The sequence below is a fragment of the Falco punctatus genome (genome assembly GCF_963210335.1).
Source record: "Falco punctatus genome assembly, chromosome: 14".
NCBI lineage: Eukaryota > Metazoa > Chordata > Aves > Falconiformes > Falconidae > Falco > Falco punctatus.
The window spans coordinates 20,233,073-20,259,619 of NC_137594.1; the positions used below are offsets into that span (position 1 = coordinate 20,233,073).

At 38.1% G+C, this 26,547-nt stretch overlaps 1 protein-coding gene across 3 annotated transcripts in view; it reads left to right on the top strand.

The window, feature by feature from the left end:
* NFATC3 (nuclear factor of activated T cells 3) overlaps nt 1-26,547 on the top strand; it is a 104,543-nt gene that overhangs the window by 64,643 nt on the left and 13,353 nt on the right. For all 3 annotated transcript variants that reach the window (XM_080364755.1, XM_080364756.1, XM_080364754.1), the window contains exons 4-9: nt 9,630-9,829; nt 11,005-11,177; nt 11,985-12,125; nt 14,044-14,099; nt 14,739-14,865; nt 16,733-17,785. In XM_080364755.1, the coding sequence (XP_080220881.1) occupies nt 9,630-9,829; nt 11,005-11,177; nt 11,985-12,125; nt 14,044-14,099; nt 14,739-14,865; nt 16,733-17,785 (1,750 nt within the window). The remainder of the gene's footprint in view (nt 1-9,629; nt 9,830-11,004; nt 11,178-11,984; nt 12,126-14,043; nt 14,100-14,738; nt 14,866-16,732; nt 17,786-26,547) is intronic.

Here is a 26,547-nt window from a genome sequence, read left to right on the forward strand (position 1 = left end):
TGGGTTTTTTATCAAGAGTGTAGAGCAAACTGCAGATGGAAAGTGCATTGTGATGCCTAGTTAGATTTGACTGGCAATGCTGCACTGCAGGAATTGTAGTATTAGTCTTACACTATTTCAGCTACAAATTGATCTCCTTTTTTGGGTAATGTAGAATGGGACAGAACTCTGAGCTAAAACACTTCAAAATACAGTATTTAAAACTTTCAATCCTGGCTGCAAGCAGTGAGTGAGTGCGCAAAGGTGTGAGACTTCAGAAATAGAATTCCAAGTTTTTAAACCCTGAAGGATGTTCAGTACGTTGTGTAAACATACGGTATCATGACCAGTAATGCACTGATATTTGCAATGACTTGTTTGCTTTAGTCCTTTGCAGGACCCGATTGTCTTTGTGCTGACCTTTAAAATGTTTCTAAAGTTGGACCTGTGCCACTACCTAATAGTGTATTAAAGTTTGTTCTTTTTCTGTCTTGCTATTTTTTTAAAAATTCCAAAAGTCTGTACTATTTTAAAGTCTTTAAGTGAGTCTACTTGATAAGTTTATTTAGCAAAAGGGGAAGGAGGGTGCTTTTTTCATGGGCATGCTTTTCCTTCTCAGTTGGTGGAAAGGTACGTGAAATAAGTGATAGAAAATAGTACTGCACGTCAGGAAGGGAAAGAAAATATTTTGGTTTAACATATGTAATTTTAAAATCAGAGATTTAACTTTTTGTAACACTAACCTTTTCAGAGTCAGAATGAAATAGTAAAAAAATTCCCACGTGCTGTTAAGACTTTCTGAGCCAGTGGCTGGAGTATTGCCTAATAGGTCTGAATGAAGTTTTCTTCCACAAATTTCTCTAGTTTCATTTAAACAGTCCACTGAAGATTATAGGTCAGCACTCACTGATCTCTGTGGTCAGTCTGACTTTCAATAACTTCACTGAACTCTTCATTTCTTGGTTTTATATGTATGATTTGTTTCAAGCTTTTCAAACTGCAACTGTTGATAAATCCATGATAAATTGTACCACTGGTGTTAGTCATTGTGTGTCTTTTGTTTCAAATTATGTTGATCTTCATGCCTTTGGATCTTTGTCATCCCTTGCTTTTATTCCCAAGTTATTGTTAATAGGTGGCTGTTAAGCTTGGCAGAGTAACCCTTCAGCTTTTAAACCAGCAGTCTTCACAGTTCTTTAAGAAAGTCACTGCACACCACTCAAATGTGAAATTCTTGTGGAGAAAAGTCAGAAAAAAAGTTTGGTTCTTCAAAGCTGTGCACCAGTGCCTCTTTGGTTTTGCTGTCAGCAAGATTCCAGCTTGTGGGTCACATCTCTGTTGTCTCAGAGGGCAAAACACTTCAAAGGCCTGGTGTGCCATTTCATTTAAAAGAAATCTAAAAAAAAAAAAAACCAACAAACAAAAACCTAGAAGTGGACCAAAATCTAAGCAGTAAAAGTTGTTTTCCTTCAGGATTGTTTAGGTTTCATGGTGAATTATACCATATCTTTACTCATACAGTTGTCTAAAGTAATAGTAAAAATACCTAGTTTAAGAGACCAGCTTTATCTTTCCTTTCGCCTCCGTTCTCCTCGTTAGCCTCCTTCCCTCATTTACACCACTTTGGGTGCTGTTCTAAGGAATACAAAAGTCACTGAAATGCATCCAGCTGCCATGAGACTGTCAAGGAGGAAATAACAAGTTACAACATGCTTTTCATGTCAAGGTGTTGAAAAGCCTAGGAAGTCTCCATCTGAAGTAAATGCTTAGTAAGTGCTGATAGTTCTTTATATAGCCGTCTTTCCTTCCCCGTTCTTCACGGAGGTTTTTATATGGATACTGGTGCATTTGGGGAAGATAGAGTTGTGAACTTGAGTGAACAAAGACTGTTATCCCAAAGTGACATGTCTTTTATTTCAAGACTATGCCCTATTTTTAGGGAGGCCTATTTGTGTGTAAAAGCTTTCTTTCTAATCAGCCTACTTTACCAATCCAGTAATGCCGTAAGCAGTGCATTAATTGTGCAGAGGTGAAGGAGCACTGAAGTGTTGATAGAATCTTCTTCTTCAATTAGCAAGCAAAGAAAAGGCACATAAAAGATAAAACATGAGTATTAAACCCCAGACAAAGTTTGGTTAAACATGGCCATTTCCTAATAAATGCTGGAAAGTTTTGCCCGAAAATTACTTTAAAAATACGATCAAATAGGTTTTGGCACTGTCTGAATGTCATTAGTATCGTAGTATTGCTTGATTGCTGAGCATGAAACTTGGCTAATGACGTGATTTTTCTAACCTCCCCCCTAAGTTTTAGTTCCTTTTTTTTTTTTTCTCTTTAGTTCTTAGTCTGAAAGAGTAGGCATGTGAAAGGATTCAGTGACACTATTAGGTATTGAGGGGTTTTTTTTAAATAAACAAAGTGGGGGGTTGGTTCAGAAAAACAGACTATTTCAACATACAGTAGCAGTGTCTGATGACCCCCTGTTTTCTGTGAAGTGTGTATTTTCTGTTGGGTATTTTTCTCAAGTCTTGTTATAGGTCTTAAGAAATTTTGTGGATAGGTAACACATTTGCATAGAGATTGGTAATACTTGGCCTGCAACAATAAATGGAAAACATAGAACCTGCTTTATTTAAAAAAAGGTGGGGAGCAGAGGTAGAACTTTCAAATACTGGAGACTAAAAAAAAGTCTTCTCAGAAGCTTGTCAAGTGTTGCAAGCGTTGCTGTAGATCAGAGCATGGAATTGATGACACGTGAGCCAGATATGGCCCTAATGTAATCTGCTTGTAATCTGGAAAAATGCTAACTTCTTTGCTCTGGATTGATGCCTCTTTTTAATGTGACCTGTTTGCTTTCCTCAGCAAGGAAAAGGTTCTCACCACTGCCACAAAATTCCGAGTTTAAATGCTTCAGTGTTGAATTAATTACTTTTAATTAATTAAAGACTGTGAAGACCACAGTCTTCAGTGGTTGAATTAATCTATATTCTCTAGTGTTGTACCTTTTTTTTTTTAAGGGTTTTTTCCATATGTGCATTAAGAACATACAAAAGTTTTTGTAACACAAAATACAACTTGATGATCAAAAAATTCTCTTATTAACTTTGCAGTTTGTACCCCTTGGCTTACTGCCCCCCCCGAGATTCTTCTCTTTGATTAGACACTATAAATTTTTGATTTTTACTCTTGCAGAATCCATGTCATGCCTAGAGTTGTCAGCTCACTTATTAGACAAGACTGAAGGGGAAAACGTTAATTCTAATGCACGAGTTTATGTGATAAAGGTTGGGTTTTTTTTACATGCATGCATGCGTTTACTGTATGCAGTATAGTAATATGCCTGGAACTGCTTTGGCGTGGAGCCCTTCTGGCTTATCCTGTAGTGACCTTCAGTCTTTAGCCTTCCAGCTTTAGTTTAACTTACGCATGCACTGACCTTTGCTATGGAAACGATATAGAAACACAAAAACAACTTGGCCGAGTTTCCTCCGCAAAGCAGTGGGTGGTGGATCAGTGTTCTATTACAGAGGAGGGTTTCTAGAGGTCAGTAGTGACAGCGTGCAGTAACTTACTACTTGTCTACAGCACACTGTTTGCTGCTCCTGGGAGAGTGGTATATGGGTTTTTTTTAAAGTACAATTTAAATTAACTTTTTTTGTAGTATGCAGCTCTAGGATTGCATGTTTAGGGTAAGTGCTGGAAGGTATACGTGAAAATACACCAAGTGTTCACCAGTAGCTTTAAGGTACTGTCTTTCTGTAAGCGACCGATGACTGAATCTCGGGCAGGCTGATATTGCAGCAGGTAATTGTGATGCATCTTCATCGCGGTGATTCTGCAGCACTTACCAGTAGATTGTAAAATGCTGTTAGTTTAAATACCTGTGGTGTGTGTAGAGACAATCTGTTCTTACTTGTATATAGTATGTATTCTTTACAAAGGTGAACTAAAGGTACAGATTACCATGGCTTCATTAGGTGTTTGAACAAAATGTAGCATCTGTTTTCAAGTTAATTATGTAGGTATTTTCATTGAAGAACAACTTTTTTTTTTTTTTTTAAACTGACTAAAATGTTTGGGCTATTCAACATGCAGAATTGTGCATAAAGCAAATGAGATAATAAGAAAGTGTCACCCCACTGTCAATGAAACAAAGAACAATCAACTCTTTCTCTATGAAAACAGAACTGTATTTAAAAGGAATGAATTTTAAATCCCAAAATATGTAATTTTTCCTGATTTGAAGTTGATTTGGGCTAGTAAGTCTCCATTATTCACAAGAGAGGTATGGCATCAAAAATGGCAATTCAGGCTCCAAATACCATTTTTCTTTTGGGGGAGAGATGACACCGTCCTGGACGTGGAAGGTAGCTCAGATTCTGTGATAATTCGGTCCCCACTGGGGACCAAGTGTGGTGGGCAGAAAGTTCCGCTCTGCTTACTGTGTGAAAGTTGTGTAGGGACAGACACCCGAGGCTTACTCTCCCCAGGATTATTCATGTAAGGGACTTCAGAATATTTTCATCTCTTCGGCAAACTACTGGACGTACCTGCAGTTAAATAGTCGGGGTACTTCCAGACAATTAACAAAGCAATCCAGCCCTGTCCTTTGTTCTCAGGAATGGTATGACAAGGGCTGCCTTTAATTTGTGGTGCTAGGAATGAGCGCTGAAGGCTTTAAATGATGACGTGATAGAAATGACATGGGATGTGCAGGCGTCCTCTCCACAAGCTATTGGATCATTTTCTACCTGCTCACTGGCCCCCGCACACACATCTTTGATGACAGACGCCGTAAATTTTTGATCTGACCCTTGCAGAATCCATGTCATGCCTAGAGTTGTCAGCTCACTTATTAGACAAGATTTAAGTGGGAAATGTTAATTCTAAAGCACAGATTGGTATACTAAAGTTTGGATTTGGGTTTTTTTTTACATTTTTTTTTTTTCAGTCTCTCCAGCTGCCTCAAACTTCTCGCTAGCACATCCGGCTGTCTCATTAGCATCCATAGCCTATTAAACTTACTGTCTTTTTTACGGTCAGTACAGCTGTTGGAATCACAGGGAGACTGTGCAGCCTGCTCATTGCTTGTTTCAGACTGTGGTATGTCTCCTTATGTGGCCCCCACTACTGTGATCAGGCCCTGAATTACACCGTATAACGTGGGAGATGGGGTTATTCTTCCCTTCCCCACACCCCAGTTTAATTTGCCACATCTACTTGCACATATTGGTTCTGTTTATAGCTTTACGTTGTACGAGCATACATTTTATGCTTGTTTTTTATTTTAAACCTTAAATAAATGTGATAAATCATCTGTAATGTAAAGTATAAATTTATGAAATCTCTGCTACCTTGCCAATATGTTACTACTCTGCCTTATTTATTTATTTATTTATTTATTTATTTCTGTATGTGTATATATATTCTGCTACCTTTAACAGGACTTATTTGCAGATCCATTACAGCAATTCATTTGAGACAAAGCTGTTGTGGGAGCATCTGATTGACATAGGGGGCGGGGGGGGGGGGGGGGGGGGGAGCTCGTTGGCTTGTTTTGAGACTGGTTTACACTAGCATGGCTTTTAAGGATGTGTGAAATTTTCAGGGGGCTGTCCTGATGTTATTACAGATCATTTGTGATTATGAGATGCCTTATTTATGTGGGTTTGCATTATAACATGCATAGGGTTCTTCTAAATTACTATACAAGTGTTTTCTGTTACATTATAATATTCTTCCTTGTAGTTTGCGTGGGACATTAGGTTTCTTGTTTGTTTTCATTCGATTTAATATATAAACCAGAAGGAAAGTGACTGAAGGTGGTACTACTGTGGGGGGTCTTGTTGTGGGGAGTTTATTATTTCTTCTGAAGCTGTAGTAACATGGTTTCAAATTTCTAATGCACAAGCTTGTATCACAAGAGCATGGTACAGAAAATGCAGTTGATAACCTATTGATACGTACCTAACCTGTTGGTGGGGTGGGCATTTTTGTCAGACTTTCCTGCCACTTTCCCCTGCCGTAACATGCTTTGCATAAGCCAGGCCCTGTATGTTGTCCATAATAGCGTCAGAGGGTGAAATTTGCTCAAGAACAATAAAAGCAAAACTAGCGTTAGACATGGCTTTGGCTTCGAGCGATTCCAGTACTACTGCGGCTGCTGGCGTGGCGTATATTTTGCTTCACTGAATCCAGGTTCCTGCTCTGCGTAGGCTTCTGTAGAGGACAGTTTCTCTGCTGACTGTAGATGGACCAGCTTAGTTTTATGAGTATCCCTGCCCCCCACCTCCCTCTTTCTCTCTCTCTCCTATCACTAGTATCTCTAGAACATTGTGGATATGTCCATTGTTAAGGAAGGGGAAGATAGCTTTAACTGGAAATTAGTTTTGTCACAGTGACCCCATTTGGAAGCTGTTCAAATTTTTGAATAGGTCTGGCTTGTAAATTATATAATTTCCAGTATTAGAGTGAACATACTTAACAAGCGTCACGTTTAGGCTGTGTTCCATTGTGTTAAGATTTAATTTTAACTCTGAGGAAAATGGATGGTGGAGTCAGTGTTAAGAACTGGCGACAAGATGGCTGCTGTAAATGCTGAACTAACACATGTCCTTAAATTTTCTTTAAACTTCCATAATAATTAAGACTCATGGAAAATATGAAAATTCTTACTTGTTGGGTTTTTTTAAAATCTTTTTGAAAGATTTTGGAGACGTGCATCAAGTACAGGAAGGAACTTAGGCGTTTATGTATTTGATACAAGAGTCTCTATGCTTCGCTATCGACATGACAAGAGCTAAGAGTGAAGTCCATTGTGGTTCCATAGATCACAGGTGACATCTGACAGATGAAGAATAGAAACCTGCCTGTACGCTGATGGTCACAGGAAACCTCCTGTGTCTCCACTGTAACATTTGGAAATGGTGGAATATCCCATTTATTTACATGGGAAGCAACTGATAATCTAGACTGTCACCACGCAGTGGCTGAGGGTTTTTTTTTGTTTGTTGGTTTTTGGGGGTTTTTTGCTGGATTAAGCTCTCTTTGTACTGAGAACTTTAGGGAGAACAAAGAGATTTTACGTATTTTACAGAATAAAAGCCTGCAAATGATAGACATACATATATAAATGCAAATAAATGAGATCATTTAAGAACTTGGTTGGAAATAGGCCAATTACAGGACAGGACATTGTATTTGATAAAAGCTGCTGTGACTTTTAAAGATTGCTTGGCTGTTTGTGGCAGATAATGTTAGTAAACTTTGGTTTATACAAATTTATAACCAAAAAAAGTTTGCTCTGCTTGCCTGGGGATGCATGAATTCTTGCTGGTAGCTGAAATCAGGTGGGGAGACAGATGAGAATTCATTGAGTTTAAGGGCAGGAACCAGTCTGCTTTAGCGCAACCTCTTCTATAGTCTACCTACAATGCAGTACAAATGTAGGCTACGCTTTATGGTAAGTGTTGACCGGGACTGGACTCTTAAAGGCACGGCAGCTGGGAGATGTTGTACGTCTCCCAAGAAAGGTATGGGGAGATTTGAGGACAACAGAATTGAGAATTCTTTGTCTACAACCATGAAAAGCAGCACAGTCTCCTTACCACAGTAATCATCTAGAGATCTCCCAGCCCAGAAAAGCAACAGAAGCAGTAATCCTGAACTGTTTCTGTTCTTTCCTCTCTACTCACTTAGAGAAAATGCCCGTTCTAGGTTGGTTGTTTTTTTTTTTTTTTTTTAGAGCAATCTCATAATGCTGTGACTATAGCAAATAATGTATTTGATCTATTGAGCTTTTGTGTCACCGCTCAAGATATGTAGGTTGTTGCTCACTAACAGTTCCATGCTGCAGCTTGGCTGTAGATTTTTATCTGTGATAGAATTCCTGCAGTCGCGGGAATCAGTCTTAGGAATTATTTTAGATTGTGTGTGTGTGTGTGTGTGTGTGTGCGCTGAATATGAAGAGGTAAAGAACAAGCCTCACATGGTGTTTTGGGTTTATTTGAGCAAACTCAAATTTATTTGCCTTAGGTGGTCTAGATTTAGCTCTTCTGCTTCTCAATCACATTTAACTCCATTGGGTAAATGGAAAGAACAAATACTAAAATTAATAGAGAAGAAGTATGACCATGCTGTTGTGTCTAGATGGGTTAATTAATGAGCAAGTATTGTATCTTGGACAAAAGCATTCAAGTCACTTGGAAAGCTTTGAGAATGACTCCTTAAAGTTCCAGACTTCTGGCAGAAACCAAATTTCTGTTCTTGATTGAGAAAGCTCTAATAAAAGGGATAAGACTGGTAGGTGCTGTCACAGCTGTAACTTGAATATAGGATACAGGCATTCGTATGGTCTACGTAAAACTTACTGCCAATAGTAGTGCATCAAGATAAAGGACTCTACGCTGGTGCTTCTGCTTTCTGGGTGTGGATGTGCGTTGGTTTTTGTACTGCTGACTCCACTGGCATTAAATGACTCTTCTAAGTAGGTTAAATTGACATGGTTTTGTTTGTTTTTTAAGTGTTAGTTCTGTAAAGAGCTTGGATAATATTGTTGTGTGACCAAATAACTCTCCCTAGAGACAAAAATATTGACATGACAAAAACACATTTAAAGAATGACTGCCTGGCCCTCCCTCCAGTTTGATCATAAGTTGATGTCAAAGTCAATGAAATGTAAATCTGCTGCATTGCTTTTTTAGAAATTATATAACTTGCAGTGTGCATTCATCTGCCAGTTGCAGGAAGGTGAAGTAAACTTCATGGATTTATAAGACCTATTTTATAGGCTTCAGATTTAAAAATGCGGTGGCTAAAGGAAACTTGCGTGTTGCTGTCGGTTAAATTTGTTTTCTTCTGGACAATACGTTACCAATGAGCTATCATAAAACTAACCTTTTCTTTTAGAGTTTGGGATTTTTCTTTTTCTGTGTTTTCTGTTTCAATGTGTTTTGTGCCTAGACTTAATACTGTTAGCTCAAGCAGCAGGTGGTTTTGTGACAGTCAAGTGCATGGGTGGTTAGGTTTTTTAGGTAAGAAAAGGAAAGATGCATGGATTAACTTGACATTTATCAAATTCTGGTTTTTAAAACATTTTCTTTAGCAAAAATAAACAATACTCAGCTTCCTGATTTAGAATTAGACTTTAAATTAGGTTTTCTTTGTCTTACCCTAATACTTTTGCGTTCACAAAACTTCTTAAATTTAATAAAACTCACTATCACATTCCATAGTAGCAAAACTAAACTTGAAAATACTTTTAGTATTAGTAGAAATACTAGAACACACTAGGTGTACCTTAGCAGAACTGATAATTTGGCTTTGATTACAAACAATATCAGAAATGCACCTATAACATAGCATAGCTTTGATGTAGAAATTCTGTAGATAAAACAGTTCTTTTCTCTTTGAAAGATTCAAAAGTAGTAAAGATACTTTGATACATTTGTTCTGGTAAGTGTTGTTGCTGATACTGGTGTTGGGGAACTGACGTGTACTCAGTTTTCTGATATCTGAAGAGGTTGGAGTTTGTAATTAAATACTACTCTTTGACTCTTAAGTCTTTGTACTAGTTTTGTATTTATGTTATGCACACATAAATGCAGAAAAAGTCAACTAATATTTTAATACTGCATCTACTTTTTCATCAGCTCCTGGGCTACAGCGAGAAGCCAGTAAACCTACAAATGTTCATCGGAACAGCAGATGATCGCTACTTAAGACCTCATGCGTTCTACCAGGTGCACCGAATCACTGGAAAAACAGTTGCAACAGCTAGTCAAGAGATAATAATTGCCAGCACAAAAGTTCTGGAAATACCGCTTCTTCCTGAAAACAATATGTCAGCCAGGTACATCACAGCATAAATTAGCTGTTTGATTGCTATGTGGTTGGTTGGTTGTTTTTTCATTTGTGTAAAGGTGAAAGAAAAATCTTGCGAAATAGCATATTTTCCACAAATATGGCTCATAATGAAGATGGCATGTTCAAAGAGATGTGCCTAATGTTTAGGCAGTCAGAAGGAAAGAAGTAGAGCGCCAGGGAAGCTTGTAAGATTGATGGGGGATAGATGAGTGCTTCTGGGATTGTACTTCCCCGTTCAATCCATATGTATATAGGACTCTACATATGTAGAACTGCATATGGGTTACTGGCCAGCAGAGTTTTGTTTTGGTTTTTTTATGAATATGTAAGACCTCTTCCTATGAAAACACAGTCATATAGTTTAGCTGGTTTTTTTCTTGATGGAATGTGGTCATTTAACTTCTGGTATTTTGGTAGGCCCTTTCCTTGTTTTGGTTATTTTTTTTATTTTTAGCAGTTCCATTATTCTGACTTTTCAGGTCTTGCCAGATAGAATGTGCTAAATAATAGTTCAATGGTTTGTTACAGCAACAATGTAAGTGCCCTGCTCTAGCTGGAGGCTCAGCAAGCAGGCTAAAGCACAATTATTTATGTAGCGCATTTATTTCTGCTGTGACTTCTGAAGTCAGCTTAAATTTTCCTAGTTGCAGACTTCATGCTAGTTCCATTGAGTGCTGTGAACCCACGATGATGTGCAAGATAACACTCCTCGCATGTTTATGTATATGTGTTACTTGATTGAAGTATGTGTGTCGTGAGTAACTACGTGGAATGGTAGCTGGGATCTGATGGCTACGCTTTTGTCATTCTCTAGTCCTTCCTAAGGCAGAACTAAATCTTAAGTCTGTTGCTCCTTGTAAATGATGTTTTAAGTAACTTACTTGGAAGGCTAAACAATGTGCAGTAACACATAATCTTTTAAAGGCTCAAAAAAGCAGCAGCTAGATATTTACAAGACTAAATGTTTCACCAGAGTACTTGCTGCCATTTTTGACACTAACAGATCTTTTAATCTCAGACATTTAAAATAGCATAACATGGGAAAAAGTAGAATGCTCTTCATTCTTTAACAAAAGAAAGGCTTCAGAGTATACTTTGGCAATAGTTTGATTCATTTTCTTCCATTTCTCTTCTGATCCATCCGTCCTCACCTATCTCCAGTATCGATTGTGCTGGTATTTTGAAACTTCGCAATTCAGATATAGAGCTCCGTAAAGGAGAGACAGATATTGGAAGAAAGAATACCAGAGTGCGACTTGTGTTTCGTGTTCACATCCCACAGCCTAGTGGAAAAGTCTTATCTCTGCAGACTGCTTCCATACCTGTTGAATGCTGTAAGATTGCTTTAAATATAATTTATACTCATGTTTTGTGCATGTATCAGTAGTATTGTCATTCTGACAGTATTTATTGTCAGAATTATATATAACATGTATGTAAAAAGCATTGTGTGTAAAGAGCTAAATTACCGAAAATTAATATATCTTTATTTAAAGATGGTACTTGTCAAGTGGCAGCCTCAGGGTTTGGAGACAAAAGCGGTGTTTTCAGCTCTAAACCCGATACTGCAGTCACAGCTAGCAGCTTCAGAAGTTCCTGTATGTGAGCAGAAGCAGCTGATAGATGTCAGTGACAATAAATATTCATTTCAGGAAGAACTAATACCATTTCATTTGCAAGAGCTATACCATTACTTGTCTTTATGTAGTATTATCTAACAAACAGCTGAACTTCTAGAGAGCTTATTTGTTAAATGCTGGCCCTAAAGAATCAAAACATGACCTTAAACAATTTGAATTTTGTCTATAAATTACTGAAGTCATTTTAAATTTTATAAAAAAACAAAAAAACCCAAAAAAACCCCCCAAAACCCACAACACTATTCCTAAACTAAAAATTTCATTTCCTTCACCAGTAAAGACTGTTGGAATTCATGGCTTCTTGGTGTTTCTTTTCTATGTATCAGTGTATCTAGTATCAGTGTAATTAAAAAAAATAAACCATACACAAATATGATTTATGTATGTAAATAAATGGTTGGTTTAGTTTCACTCCTGATTCTTCAAGTTAGGATTATCAAAGAAATGTCACTATGATTGAAATCACAAATAATAATTTTCCCTTGGTTTTCTTTTTTAAAGCTCAGCGATCTGCTCAAGAACTTCCTCAGATCGAGAAGTACAGCATCAATAGCTGCTCAGTAAATGGAGGCCATGAAATGGTGGTGACAGGATCCAATTTTCTTCCAGAATCCAAAATTATATTTTTTGAAAAAGGACAAGGTAAGTACTGTCTTACTTTTTTTCTTGAAAACAAACCCAAAACCACTACCTGAGCTTGATTTTAGGAAGTAAGGAGGTTTAAAAAAGGAAGTAAAGTTAAGTCACCAGTAGTAATCTGAAACCAGTTTGGGCACTGGTCTATAAGCTGGGTGACAGTTGTTAACGCAGTAGTACTTCTGATTCAGGAAGGCAATTAGACGCTATCTGACTTGGAATTGTGTGTATTTGAAAGATGCTGTTCATCTGAACATCTGTCATTTGAAAGATGATAGCATGCATTTTGTCCTTATTAAAAAAGTGAAAAAGGGAAATAATGGAAATACGCTGTTTGATATTGATGTCATGTTACATCTGATTTAATCATTGTGTAGGAACTGACTTACTCCGGAGCTAATGAAATAAATACTAGTTAGAAAACACTACAGATTTTTTTTTTTTTTCCCCTACGTTTGCGTAAGATTTTCTATAGAAGTTACTCTTAAGGGATACATTTTTTACTAAAAGTCTCAAGATCTGGCTCAGATCTGGTGTGAAGCATCTGCTTCAGCCGTGTCTCTGCCTCATCTGCATCTGTAAGCAGGCAAGTGTGCATCCCCTTCAAATAGTGTGGAAAAGCAGCGGTACGAACAACAGCGACCTCTTGAACGCGTATTAAACATGTATGTACTTGACAAGCTGGTCACGTATTTAATTGCCAGGAAATCAGCAATATTATAGCCAGCTCTCTAGGACCCAGGTTCAATCTTCCACACTTAGCCATGGGAGGGAACTGCAGCAGCTTACCCTTGTATATTAGCAGAATTAAAAATTATATTGCAGGCATGCGTTTCAGTTAGGGTATGCTAAAGACAGCGTTTCCTTCATGCAGCGAAACCTGTAGAAGAATTTAACTGCATGAAAAACAGTTGAAAATTTAGGACTAGCTTTATGTAATACATAAGAGTTCCTTTTCTTCCCTGATTGTCCCTTTAATACAGAGAGCGTAACGTTTGATTAACTTAATTATCATTGATCTGGCTTGAATACCTGACTTGAACTTCAGGGAAAACAGTGCAAAGTAAATCCTTAAAAATAAAAGCTTGCAGCCAAGTCCAGTTCTTCTACACCTTCTTATTTCCTTAAATATTTAAGTAAAAAACTTGGGGTGGATTTTTTTATTAGCAAATCCCACAGAAGTGGGGGTTTAATGTAATAATGTATTTTGACGCCGATTTGAATGCCTTTTTAAGAAGTACTGCTGCTTGACAGTAGGTCCCCTGACAACCTGTACAAAACCCAGTAACAGAGACCAGTGTTAGACTAACGGTAACGGGTTACGCTAGATCTGGGCAGAGAGGTTCACCAAGGCCACTTACTTCCCTCGCAACACAGACGACGTCCCTGGTGTTTGAGCTACTACGGGGTCTTTCAGCTCAGTGGAGGGTGTTAGTTTTAAGCGTATAACCTGTGGGTATGTGCACGAAAGCATGGCATGCGTTCTCTCTCTCTTGCATGGTGACTTAAACTGTAAGTCATCAGCACATTTGTTTGACTAATCACAAGTGTTAGTAGTACTTTAACTACCTTTCAAAAATGTTTTTAGAAAAATGGGGGGAGGGGGGAAACTCCCTCTGTACGCTTGTAGTACACATTGCCTCCTTTGGAATTAAATCTAATTCTATGTCATCAGCAGGTTCTGTGAAAATGCAGAATCCTGCACAACTGTCACCTTATATGGACAACAGCTGTAGTGTTGAAACTCCTAAAGCATCTCTATACTTCATGCTTCGGTTACGATACAGCTCTGTCAGTTGAATGGCCTCTATGACTGAAAATAAATGCAGTTTTATATTAAGTATTTAAGTTTTTTTAAGATAAAGTATTTAAGTGTTTCAGAGAATGCTTTTTGCTTGAATTATTTGCAAATTTCTCTCAACAGATGGACGACCTCAGTGGGAGGTAGAAGGGAAAATAATTAGGGAAAAGTGTCAAGGGGTGAGAAACAATTTTTCTTACTTTAGAAAGCTTTCTGTTTTAAAATGAGAAACCAAACATCTTCACTGTTGTTCTGAAATTTAGAATTAATTTAGTAAAGTAAGTAGGTCATTGGCTGATTCAGACAGACAGTTGGAGACTTCTAAATTGGCTTAATACTATAAAATAGCCATTAAGATGATGCTTTGAAGGAACTGGAAGCAGTATGTTTGTTGTGAAAGCAATAAAAAAAGAAATTGAAAATTGGAAAAAGAAAACTGAAGATAATTTTGCCAAGATGACAAATAATTTCCAGTGCATTAAATTTTTTCTTAAAAGCTTAATGATTGAAAAAGCAATTCGTTGACTGCTGGAGTTTTTTTTAGGCTGTGGCAGACGAGCAAAGCATCCTTTAGATGATGTGTCTAATTAAAAGCATTACTTTCAGAACACTTGTGTCTAAAAGAAGCAAAAAGTCTCCAAATAGAAGTTTGCTTATAGTACTGTTTTACTATATAATATGCATAAACTTGAAGTTTACCCATTTCAAAATATCAGTGTGCTTTAGTTTTTTGCAATGTGTTTTAGTGTTTTCTGTAATGAATAGCTGTTTCACTTATATTCTATATGTAAAACTTTTTCGTTTCAACTTTCATATAGGCAAACATCATTCTTGAAGTTCCTCCATACCATAACAAAACCATTACAGCTGCAGTTCAGGTGCAGTTTTATCTCTGCAACGGCAAGAGGAAAAAAAGCCAGTCTCAACGTTTTACTTATACACCAGGTATTAAATGAAAAATAAACGGTTGAGTTTTACTTTGGTTTTTAAAGGAGATATTTGAAAGTAATTCAGACAGTCCTTGTACCTTTGACAAGCAGAGAAGACTAGCCTTGAATTTTTTGTAAAACAACTTCAGTTTGTCTAATTAAAAAGCTGATATCTAGAGTAACAAGCTGCAATACTATGATTACAGCCACGTATCTCTTTGTTGCACTTTTTACAGAATAATTTGCATTTTACTTTTTTTTTTTTTGAGTGTGATGATGAATCTCAGAAGCTGCTCTGTAAATAACCCTAGTGATGACGTGGAGAATAGTGAGATCATAGGAGAACAGCTTTTACACATTTATTTTTTTTCCCCCCACCTCAAATGTCAAAAAACCGTGAAGAGGTTTAAATACAAGGAAGACGATAAAAATATTTTCCCTGCTTCTGGACACACTGCAGCATTTTGAGAGAAAATAGTTTAACTTGTACAGTTTTTGCTTCTAGCTCTGTTAACTGTACGTGTAGTTAAAACATCTTAATCCCTTTTGTTTGGTATGAGGAAGTGGTTACTACTAGATACGCAATGCCAGCTCCTTTGCCTGCCACTTACTGTCTTTTCTTTTAAGAAATTTTTACCCGTTTAGAGTAGTCAGAATTCACAAGGTGCAAATGATGGTGCTGGACCCTTTAGTACTGTTTGGAAGACTTTGAAGTCAGATAGGTAGATGAGTCTTAAAAGCAGATATGGATATTTATGTAAACTTCTTAAAGCTAATAGGTATGCTGACAAAGCCAACTTCCATTACCTGACGTGTTTTTTTTTAAATCATGTCAGCTAAGTTTTGCTCACTTGTTGTGCTCTAAAATTACCTACTTCGTACCTTCACGTGTAATTTACACAATGCTACCTAGGTTTCTGGTACACTAAGTATACTTTTATATAATTGTGGTGTCAGATTTGTGGTATTTTTCAACCATTCTTAAGAATGTCAGCTTCTAAGGTAGTTATTAAACACATTTAAACTATATTTTTGTTCGAGAACTCCATACTTAAATGGTGGAATGAAGTAATGACACTGCTTAAGTAAGAAGTAAGTTTTAATTATAACTGCAGCTGTTATTGCACAAACATTTTAAAATGCATTTTTTCTATAAATCTATATAGCAGATTATGTAACAGTGTATTTTATAAAGCAGTAATTAGGCAGTTGTGTTAACATTTTTCCACTGTTTGTACTTAAAAATCAGTGTCGTTTTCAAGAGCGTGCCGGTAGCTTGAAAAAATAATAATAATAATCCTGTAACTGAAAGTGTGTCAATTTGTCTGTGTTATAAGAACAGTTGTTGCCATCATTGAAATTGGAGGATATGCTGAAAGGGCTGCTGTAATTAAAACAACACGCACTACCCAGACTAGTTTAAGTGTGTTGCCAAAGTTCATCTGTCATTTTCATCAGAGGCTGAGCAAAGTTTGAAGCCTGCTAAGAAATGTCATTCACAGTTTCCTAGCGCCTGAGACCGAGCTCGTGCCTGCCTGGTGTTGCTGGAGCCCCGCAGCAGCAGCCACCCTCCATGTGTGTGTCCTTTTGACGTACTGCACTTCCTGTGGCTGGGTTGCACGTGTCCATGAAAACATGAATTGCATGGGAGGATATTTTAGAAAGGAAGTTAACTGCCTTTGAGTAAGTGCTAGGAGAGTTCCTGACTTTTAAGGGTTGACAGAGCAGGCGTAAAGTCAAAGAAAATGAAAGCAGAGCAAAAGAAGGGAAACTGGAGCAAGGACGCGAACAGTACTGTTTGCAGCTGTTAAGCAGCAATTAGTGTGCGTTTATCACAGGATACCAATGGGTTGGAATTGTAACAATTGTTTTACTTTTTCTAGTTATAATGAAACAAGAGCACAGAGATGATGTGGATTTGTCTGCTGTTCCATCTTTGGCCCTGCCTCACGCGAGCAACGTCCAGGGCCTGCATTCTATCCGAACTCAATTGCCCTCACCAGAGCAAGGGCATCCACATGACAACTTACTGTCCACGTCACCCAGGAGCCTTGTGTGTCCGGTCCAACCTCCATACACAGCAATGGTGACCTCCGCAGTATCCCACCTGCCACATATGCAAGGTAGAAACCTTAGTCCAAGTGAAGAGTGTCATGTTTTGCCTCCTGCTGTGGTTCAGTCTTTTCAGGTAACATCAGCACCTCCTGTGAGGCCTTCTTACCAGCCTATGCAGTCTAACGATGTATACAACGGACAGTCTGGTCTTCCTATGAACTCTGCCTCCAGCCAAGGATTCGATGCTATTTCATTTCAGCAAGACACAGCTGTACCTCATTTGATAAATCTTAGCTGCCAAGCTCTACCACCAATGCAGTTTCATTCTTCAAATCCAGGTTCTGTGGCGACACCAAGTACAGCAGGGCATCCGCTAGCACACCCAGCTCATTCGGGACAGTCATCTTCTCACCTACCGTCGATGGGATACCACTGCCCAAGTGCAGGGCAGGGCTCCATCCCTTCTGCAATGAGCCGGTCCCTTGGGCAGTCTTCTCCCCAGCTGCAGCAAGTCCCATACCATTCGACAAATCCAGCATCCGCTTCATCCCCATCCCCCACAGCTTCCCACCCTTTGGTCCATTCGCCGCTGTCTGGACCTTCTTCGCCCCAGCTACAGCCTATGCCTTACCAGTCTCCTAGCTCAGGACCTGCCTCATCTCCCCCGCCAACCGCTGTAAGTCACTCGGGACAGCACTCCCCTCAAGCACATAGTCCAGCGCTGGGAGGTCTTAACGCAGCATCATCCCTAATACACCATACCGTATGCGATTCATCTCCATTTTCACCAGACGGGGCAGCTATTAACATTAAACCAGAACCTGAAGATCGAGAATTGAATTTTCAAACAATAGGACTACAAGATATCACGCTAGATGATGGTAAGTGGACAAAATGTTTTAATACTGGGATATAATCTACCTTAAGCTACAAAGTGGGTGTGGGAGGGTTGCTCTGTTTTGTTTAGACAACACTCCTCTTCACAGAAGTAAATTTGTATCATCAAAATGGAGTCATACTTTTGTGAAAGCAACTTATTTAAACCTAACAATACCAGCTGCAATCCGTAGTTACACAGTTCAAATCCTTTAGTCTAATTTGCCCATAGACTTAAAACGGGGCTTGAGGATTAACTCCTACGCATTGATACCTTATAGATAAGGAATTAATTTGAAGCCTTTCCTGACGGTCTTGTTGGTACGTTTCAGTGAAAGTCACAGTAATATATCTAAGTTGCACAGATGTAGTTTGGAGTCTTGTTTCTTGGAGTTGTCCCAGTTTTGAAGGGCAGGCTCGTTTTCTGAAAATACATCACATGCATTTTGGCACTGTCATAGTCTCTTCACAGATGTACCGTAGATACGCTGTCAGCATTCAGCACCTCTGCTCACAGTAGCTGTTTGCTTTCTCCATACCACTCTAGCTGCCTTTTTGAGAAATTAACTTGTTTAACATAAACAGAACAAGGATATTCTAGTGCTAAAGTCCAGGCAATACAGTTCTCTAAATACTTGGACAGTGTTAATTTACAGAACTTGTCCAACCAAGTGGGAAAAAAAATTAATTATGTCAGGTCCTAAACATCAGCGTATTTGAGGCATAGATACAAGGCAATTAAAGAACACGTCATGTTAATAAGGCTGGAAGAACAGAAGGCCTGGCCTTAAAAGGTGTGTGTTAAAGGTGTTCAGTGTTGATGGTGGGAAACTTATTAATATCTCTTTTCTACAATAGCATTAACTGTTGTGGGGTTTGGGGTTTTTTAATCATCCCTAGTAATTACTTAATTGCATCAGCAGTCGTGTAAAGAATTCAGTGTGGGTAACCTGTTAAATATCCTTATCGGTCCCAGTTCCTTCATAAATGGAAATTTGCTGTTGTTACCTTCAGTCAGTAATGAGAAAACTTGGTAAGAAAACAGACACAGCATACTGGGAAGAAAATGAGAGAAACTGGTAATACAGTTGGGCTTTCAATTAAATGGCCACCCTAATTAAACAAAGCTTTCTTTTTAGAAACACTGTTTATCAATCAACGTAACTTTATTTAGAAAGGAAGGGACTGATTCTATCAAGGACTTCCTGAGGGGAGAAGAACAAGGCTCTATGAAACAGAATGCACAGAAAAATAGCATTTTCTGCTTCCGTACTAGAGAAGTGAGAAAGAGATTAATTTTTCCCTAAGTGTCACATTAGGACCAACCTTTTTCTCATCCTCCTTCCCTCCACACCCGCAAAAAAGATGTAGAAATAAAACAGAACTAAATACTGTAGTTAAACTGTTCACAATAGAAGCAGAAGCGTTCAGCATTTATGAGCATCTTGGCAGTTTGTTTATACTTGTTCAGAAATTAATGCACAGAAAAGAAAACCAATTTTTTCCCCCTGCATCAAAGATATCAGTTGATTTTAGAGAAGTATAATCAATATACATATGAGTCAAATGGCCATAGCTTTATTAATTTATAGCAAGCATTATTTTTTTTAAAATAGAAGTTTAAAGAAGATCTGATAACTGATGATTAAACTGTACACTTCCTATACGGAAAATTGAACATGATTTTAAATGCTGAACTAGCACTTGGCAGCAACAGTACATTTGCAAGCACAGAGATTTACCTTCATTTCAGTTTCATATTACGGCCATTCGATGAGTGCTTGGGGGGCTGGGTTTGGGGGGTGGTTTGTTGGGTTTTTTTCTTCATTTCCAATCTGCAAATACAAATCAGTCGTCTCGCCTTAAACCTGCTGGTCCAAAAAACTTGAAGGGCACAGTGACAAGACACAAGCTGCTCAGTTCTCTCAAACTTGAGTAAATGCTTCCTCTGCTTAATCAGCTTTAAATAAAGAAAACATGTTTAGACAAGAACGCTTTTTTTATAACTTATCTAACATATTACTGCGGTTTTAAAAATAATTTCAGTAGTTTTCTTTTGTGCATAATCAAATTTTAGTTTCTGTACAAATAGAGCTAGACACAAATAGCGAAATCAGTTATTCTACATTAATGTTACAACAATAAAGGAAAAAAATCCAAACATAATTGCATACATAAATGAATGCTGATACAGTATGTTCTCCCAGCTAATACCTCAAAGCTGTATTTAGTTGGAAAATAGGTTTTTAAGGGTTACCAGTTAAGGTGAATAAACCTCTCAAAACAGTAAGGCAAAGCCAATTGAATATAGTATAAATCATGTCTGGATTACTGACCTTAAATACTTCAGGCAGCAGTCTGGAAAATAAAGTAAACAAACTAAAAAAAAACATTGACAGCATAAATAATCTTCTTTCTTTTAGTTAATGTGCGCTTTTGAAAAATTAGCATAGTAGATATTTTCTTGGCAAAGAAAATATTTTAAGAAATGTTGAACAAAATTTGAGCATAGTATAGAAGTGCTACCTCATGACAAAATTAGTCCCAGAATTACTAAGCTGTTTAGCTTGACAGAGTGTAGTTTAAAATTGTTTTAAAATAACAAATAAGCAAAAAACCCAAAACAAACAAACAAAAACCAAACCCCAAACAATCCCACCTACAGAAGTGGCAGTCCGGATAGTAGTTGCATAAATTCCTGTAAGCAAGACTCCTAAAATTGAATCTTAGTGCCTCTTCAGCCAACATTAAGGCTTTTTCTTCAGAACACACCAAAAAACCACTACTATTTACTACAGAACTACAAACTGCTTAATCCATAGGTGTTCAAGCTAAGAGCATCTGCATTAGCCTTGATCCAGCGTCTCCTGGATCCTTTATAACTTCTCTGCCAAGACAAATACACTTGCTGATGGCCGGAATGGAGTCTCTCTTCAAACTTTGTTGCCTTCCTTTGCCCTTTACCAGTTAGAGCAAGCTGGGCTCTGTTTGGGATATGAGCGGAAAAGAATGACACAATTTAAAGGCAGATCCTCTACCTGGGTGTCTACATAAAGTATACTACTTCCCCCCCGCCCCCCCCCCAAACCCACCCATCCCTCCACACACCCCCTTTTTTTTTTTACTGCTGAAGTTTGGGCCGGTCTTTGTTCTCTTGTTTTTCAACAGGATCTGGTTAATGTCTTTAGGCTTTTCTAATCTCCACCTTTGAACGTGCTCTTTTGTTTGGCTTCCCCTCTTCCCATCCTTCATTCCTACAGGAAACACTAATTCACTTGAAGAAACAAGGGATCGGAATGCATGAGGGCACCTGGATAGGAAATTCAGATGATATTACCAATAACAATTTCAAAGTAACTTACCCTGTATGCTGCTACTTAAAAGGTGTTCTGAAAACCAGTACTTTTTTCCGCTTAGATCTTTGCAATAGTCAATCTGTACAAGCTGGTGGATGTTTGGACGGGAACTACATAAAAGCAGCTTCTTGCTCTTTAGTTGTCCCCTCTATTTTTCCTCCCCTGCCCCTGGGCTGTTTGGCTGCCTTTTTTTCTTAATGTCTTTCAGCAAGCCTGCCCTCTGCCCCGCTCCCCAGGCTAATGTTTCCCTGTGTGGACAGTGGAATATTTAGGGCTGCAAATAGGTGTAAACAAGGCAGCTTAAGTGACAAGAAGCAGGCAGCTGGTCATTTCTGTCCTTTCCCATTTCCATCATCCATATGGTGCTCTGTTGTATGCTTATCTAATAAAGGTCCCATTTCTTCCCACTTGGAGGAAAAAAAAAAAGCAAGCTAGTTGGTTAGAATCAGTCTAGTTCTATGGTGAGGCCTTGTTAATTTTTTTTTTCCCCACTGTTTTTAAAAAGTGCTTCTAGTGTGGTGGTTTACCTACCCATCCCACTGTCAAGTTTTAGATTTAAATCTATCTAATACTGTTGATCTAAAATTTAATCTCTTGTGGCTTGCAGTTTAGGAGTGAGTTTACCTTGGATTTTATAGCTTTCTACAGCGATGAGATTTCTAACGTGTGCAACTGCATGTAACTGTTTTTAAGGTATTATGTTAGGCTGTATTCAGCAAATCAGGATGACCTTCTACTAATCCTCTTACATTTTGTTACTCATTGCATCTCCATTACATAAAGCTGGAGATTAGAAAATAGAGTATGTGGACTTGATATAAATCATAACTAGAAATCCTCTAACAGTTTTGTGTACATAAAGCAGTAAGTTGTTTTGTCAGACACATTCCATGTAGAATTCTAAGCCATTTGCATTCATTCATTTTAATAGTTCTGTGATAATTCTCTAGTTGATAAATTCTCTTGCTGGGAAGCTCAGGGATTATTCTGATTTTTTGCTAGAAAATATGTACATCTTTACAGGTAGCTTTTTACTGTAGCTTCAGCTTAACTTCTGGACAATCCCAGTAGAAACTAATAGGAAAGTACTGGAGAATGATTGTACTTCGTATTTATCTATGTATTTAAAAATTATGCATTAACAAGTCATTCTTATTTAAGGCAGTGTCCTGCCAAACAGCATTGAAGGCCTACAGAAACAAAAAATACCGAATGCTGGAGTCTAGCTTAGTATGGAGGAGAGTGGCTCAAAAATGTGCAACTCAAATTTGAGATGTTCTTAAGATGTACATCTCAAACTCAAGGTGGTTTTTTTACTCTCCTAAGTATGGAACAAAACGTTGCATCTTGCAGCATGCCCGACATGCATTTGTGTGACAAGAACTTGAGCCTACATTGTACATGGAACTCCTGGATTATTCCTGTTGATAAAAGGCATTCCAAAAATTATACTAGTATAAATTGTTTAATAAGGTTTTGTCCAAACTCCTCCTTTCTTAGTAATCTGTATATTATATATATATTATCAAGCAGTATGGAGATAGAATTGTAAACTGCTTTTTACTGCTAATTCTTCTCGTAAGCTTATGGGCTTCTGCAGTGAGATGTTGAATTCGAGTAAGGTGATGAGGCAGAACCTGAAATGTATTGGAAGAGAATTGGGAATCTGCTTTTAGTAAGTAGGTGCTAGGAATTAAACATCTCCAGACTAAGCAGCAGATTAAAAGGAAAAGGTTGGAACAGTGAGGAAGGGTGAATGAAAAGAATGTTACTGTCTGGGGTTCTCAGCAGTTAAAGAATGCTGTGACCGTGTCTTCCAGTGGATTAATTCACTGTGTTCATAAAATCTGTGCCAGCAAGGCATCTATTGAGAAGACAGGTTGCAGACTGCTGATGTGTAAAGAACTTCAGACAAGTCTCTTCAGTCCTCAAGTACCCATGACCAGCAAACGTATCAAACTTCCTATTGCCCTCCGCGAGCCACAGAACACCTCAATTAATTCAAAGTAAGCTCAAATAGTTGCACCACCGCAAAAAGATTCCTATTTAAGAACTAGAAGAGGTTAGAAACCTACTCTGTGAATGCAAGTGACGTGACTACGTCATGGTGCAGACACTTGCAATAGTAGCAGAACTGGAAGGAGTTAGGCACGCCCTTGTGACGCTGGGAAAAATACGCTTGGACACCTCCGCACTGCTTTCCGCTGCGCAGCACGTATGCTCTAGCTCCATGGCACACACTTAATACTTACCATGTTAGACTCGTCTATCTTCTTGCGTGAGAGAAAGGGATAAACATATGACTTAAATGAGTTGGTTTCACTATGGTACATAAATACAGAGTCATAATCATAATGCGAACAAGGATATTTGTTATATATCCTATATATATTTGTACTCCACAGGCACATTCAGCCTCTCTCTATAGCTATAATTGTAATGTGCACAGGAAGTCCATACTCCTCCTAACATTTTGTACAGCCTCATTTTATCAATTAAAAAAAAAAATAGGACTTAGCAAAGTTGGCATTGAACTTGAAATTACTAAAAGTAAGCCTGGTGTAGCATGGTGACTTGCAAGGCAACCTACCATGTCCTGAACAGTTTGCCATTGCAGCCATGGCCTGCCATGTGACTGATTTTGATCACAAACCAACAGAATCAGCTGCCTGCTCCACAGTAGAGAAGACTGAGCATTAATTATAGCCTGGCAGCTTTTTTTTTTTTTTTTTTTAAGGGAAAGTTGACCCTGTACTACTTGCTGGTCATGCGGAGTCAAAACCAGGCTAAATATACTCCCCTAACAAATGGGATGTAGCTGCAGGGATCGTCACAGAGATGCAGCTGATAGAGTTCTATCTGGAGCTGACAAAAGAAGGCCTATATTCACAGAAGCATGCGCTGCAGTCTATCCATAATGTTCTTTGAGGTTTACTGATCCTCACTGCCTCTGTAAATACAGCAGTTGACTCATCTGTCCCCTAAAATGCATGAATTCCTAGGTGGATGCAGCAATACTACCAAACCTAGACAGTTGATATGATCTGCCAAACCATTATATCAAACTTCTTTTTGCAAAGGATACCAAGTACTTACTTGAGCAACACTGCAAATCAATCACGCCTTCTAGAATATATTTGGGGATCTACTTTTCTAAAACCAGTGACATCTTCTACATTAAGTCCCATTTCCCACGCATCATACTGCAGTAGTAGTAAAGGATGCGCAGGCTAAACTTTTAATCACGTGATACAAAAAATGAAGTTGTTTGACTCTTGTAGGAAGAGATCCTGAAAACCAAATGGTGTAACTCCAGTAGCTTTTTGGTCTGTATCTGTAATAGAACTGTCATTTTAAGTTGACTTACTGCTTTGACCCAGATCTGGTGCAGGTAATAGAGGGTTTACATTTTTCCCTAACCTTTCTGTACTTAAGGGAAGAGCCAAGACAAAGACGTGGTTCATAAAAGTACGACATTTTGGTTGGTTAAATAGACATATATGTATATACAGGATGTCATTTTTCTTGAGTTCTATTTCAGTTTAATAGCTTTAATTTTAATGTTATATTCTTTCAGTACAAAACACATTTAATATTGCTTAAGGAAGTATAAACCTTTTCCAAATGTTCGTAAAATTAAGAGGTAGAAAGGTCTTTTTAATGTATATTTATCTGGTACCTCAAGTTCTATCTAACTTCAGCGTGCATTGAACAAAATCTTTATGCTATATTACACACTTTAAAAGGCTGTTGCTTTATTTACCACGTTTCACAAACAAATATTGCGTGCCCAAGGCAAGCGCATGCTCCATTCCAGAAGGTGCTGGCTGGAGACAGGTTACATGTGTTACACGTGACTTTGTCAGGGATTTAGAAAAGCAAAAACTGACTGCTGTCAGCAGCTTTGTTAAGACATGCAAGAACCTCAGAATCCCTCTATGAAATTAATTAGAAAAAATTGCTCAGAATCATATTTCTTTGCTAAAGTGACAGGTAATCCTTGCTATATAAGCAATGCAGACTTACGGTACAGAGACTGTTGCCTAAAAGAGCTAATTAACTTCACTGTTCTCTCTGGAGGCTTTTTGTCAGCATGTTTGTTGTCTGTTCCTTTGAAAGCCTGAGCTTTGAAGAGGATTGCTGGTAAAAGTTAATTTGTTTCATCCCAAGATATTTTTCTGCAGATCTCCCTGGATTCATTAAATCTTTATTTAAATGTCACTGTCTTGCAGTTCTACTATAGTTGGTGGGGGAAAATGTTCTTAACGTCCTATTATTTGACGAGCATTTGTCCTCAGTCTACTCCTTTCCTTCAAACTGGCAGTGGACATTTCCATTGAAACCCAGACGGGGCTTTCCACTTCCTGTTCCAATACACATAACTTTATGGTTGAAACAGTTAAGCATGAGTCATGCAAAGAGGTAATTGGTACCGCTTGAGTTTCAGGAGGAAGGAAAAATAGACTCTCGTTCTCCCAGGAGTCATCCCTAAGCAGGGCTTAGAAACCATGCTGGCAAAGCAATCGTGTGGCTCTATCCAGAAGGCACAAATTAGCCAGTTTCTAGAGCAATTTTGTTAATTGTATTAAATCCTAGTTTACTAAACATGCAGCTCTGTCTTGGGCAGGAAAAAAAAACCCAAACCCAACCCAGCATACTATTGTAACCTCTGCATAATCGCTAATTGTAACTGAATAAACATGCACTGGTTGGCTAAAGTAATAAATATACTATACATTTTTCCTCCCAAGAGAAACAACTCAGTGGAATGCAGTTCTCTGCTTCCTACTTGGCTTCTCACATTGCCTTGGTCTGATAGAGCCACCTATACCAAGATAATACTCAGTTTTCCAGCACCTCAACCTGTGTGTGGCCTGACTGCAGATCAGTACCTTGGGCAAATGGTACAGACAGTCTGACAGGGAAAGGGGAAGCTAACGGCTGTTTACAGCAACAGTTTCCTGTGTTTAAATTGTAGGAAAAATAAAGGTTTTATTTACTAGTACTCTTTTACCTACCTGGTTCAGTAGAGGTGCTGTCAAGGGGCATAAGCACTTTTAATTTGACCACAGTAAGTAAAGCAGATTGAGAAAATCGCAGAAAGAATGTTCTAAACTAACACAAATGGTAAAATGAACTTTATCTAGTACAAAATCCATGATGATACAACTAGGAAGACATCCAAAAATATTAACAGTTACCTTTATGGCTCTGGCTGCTAACTGAAAACTAACTAAATATACAAGATAAGTGATACTGTTTTTAATAGGCACTCTGATAATTTATAAATAGTTACTTATGTCAACATATGTAGTAGTTGTGAATGAAACTGGGTATTTAAAGTTAGTGCTATTAAAAGAAAACTGAAAGTCACTTCCTGGTTGAGTGAACTGTAACTTCTTGATTTAGTC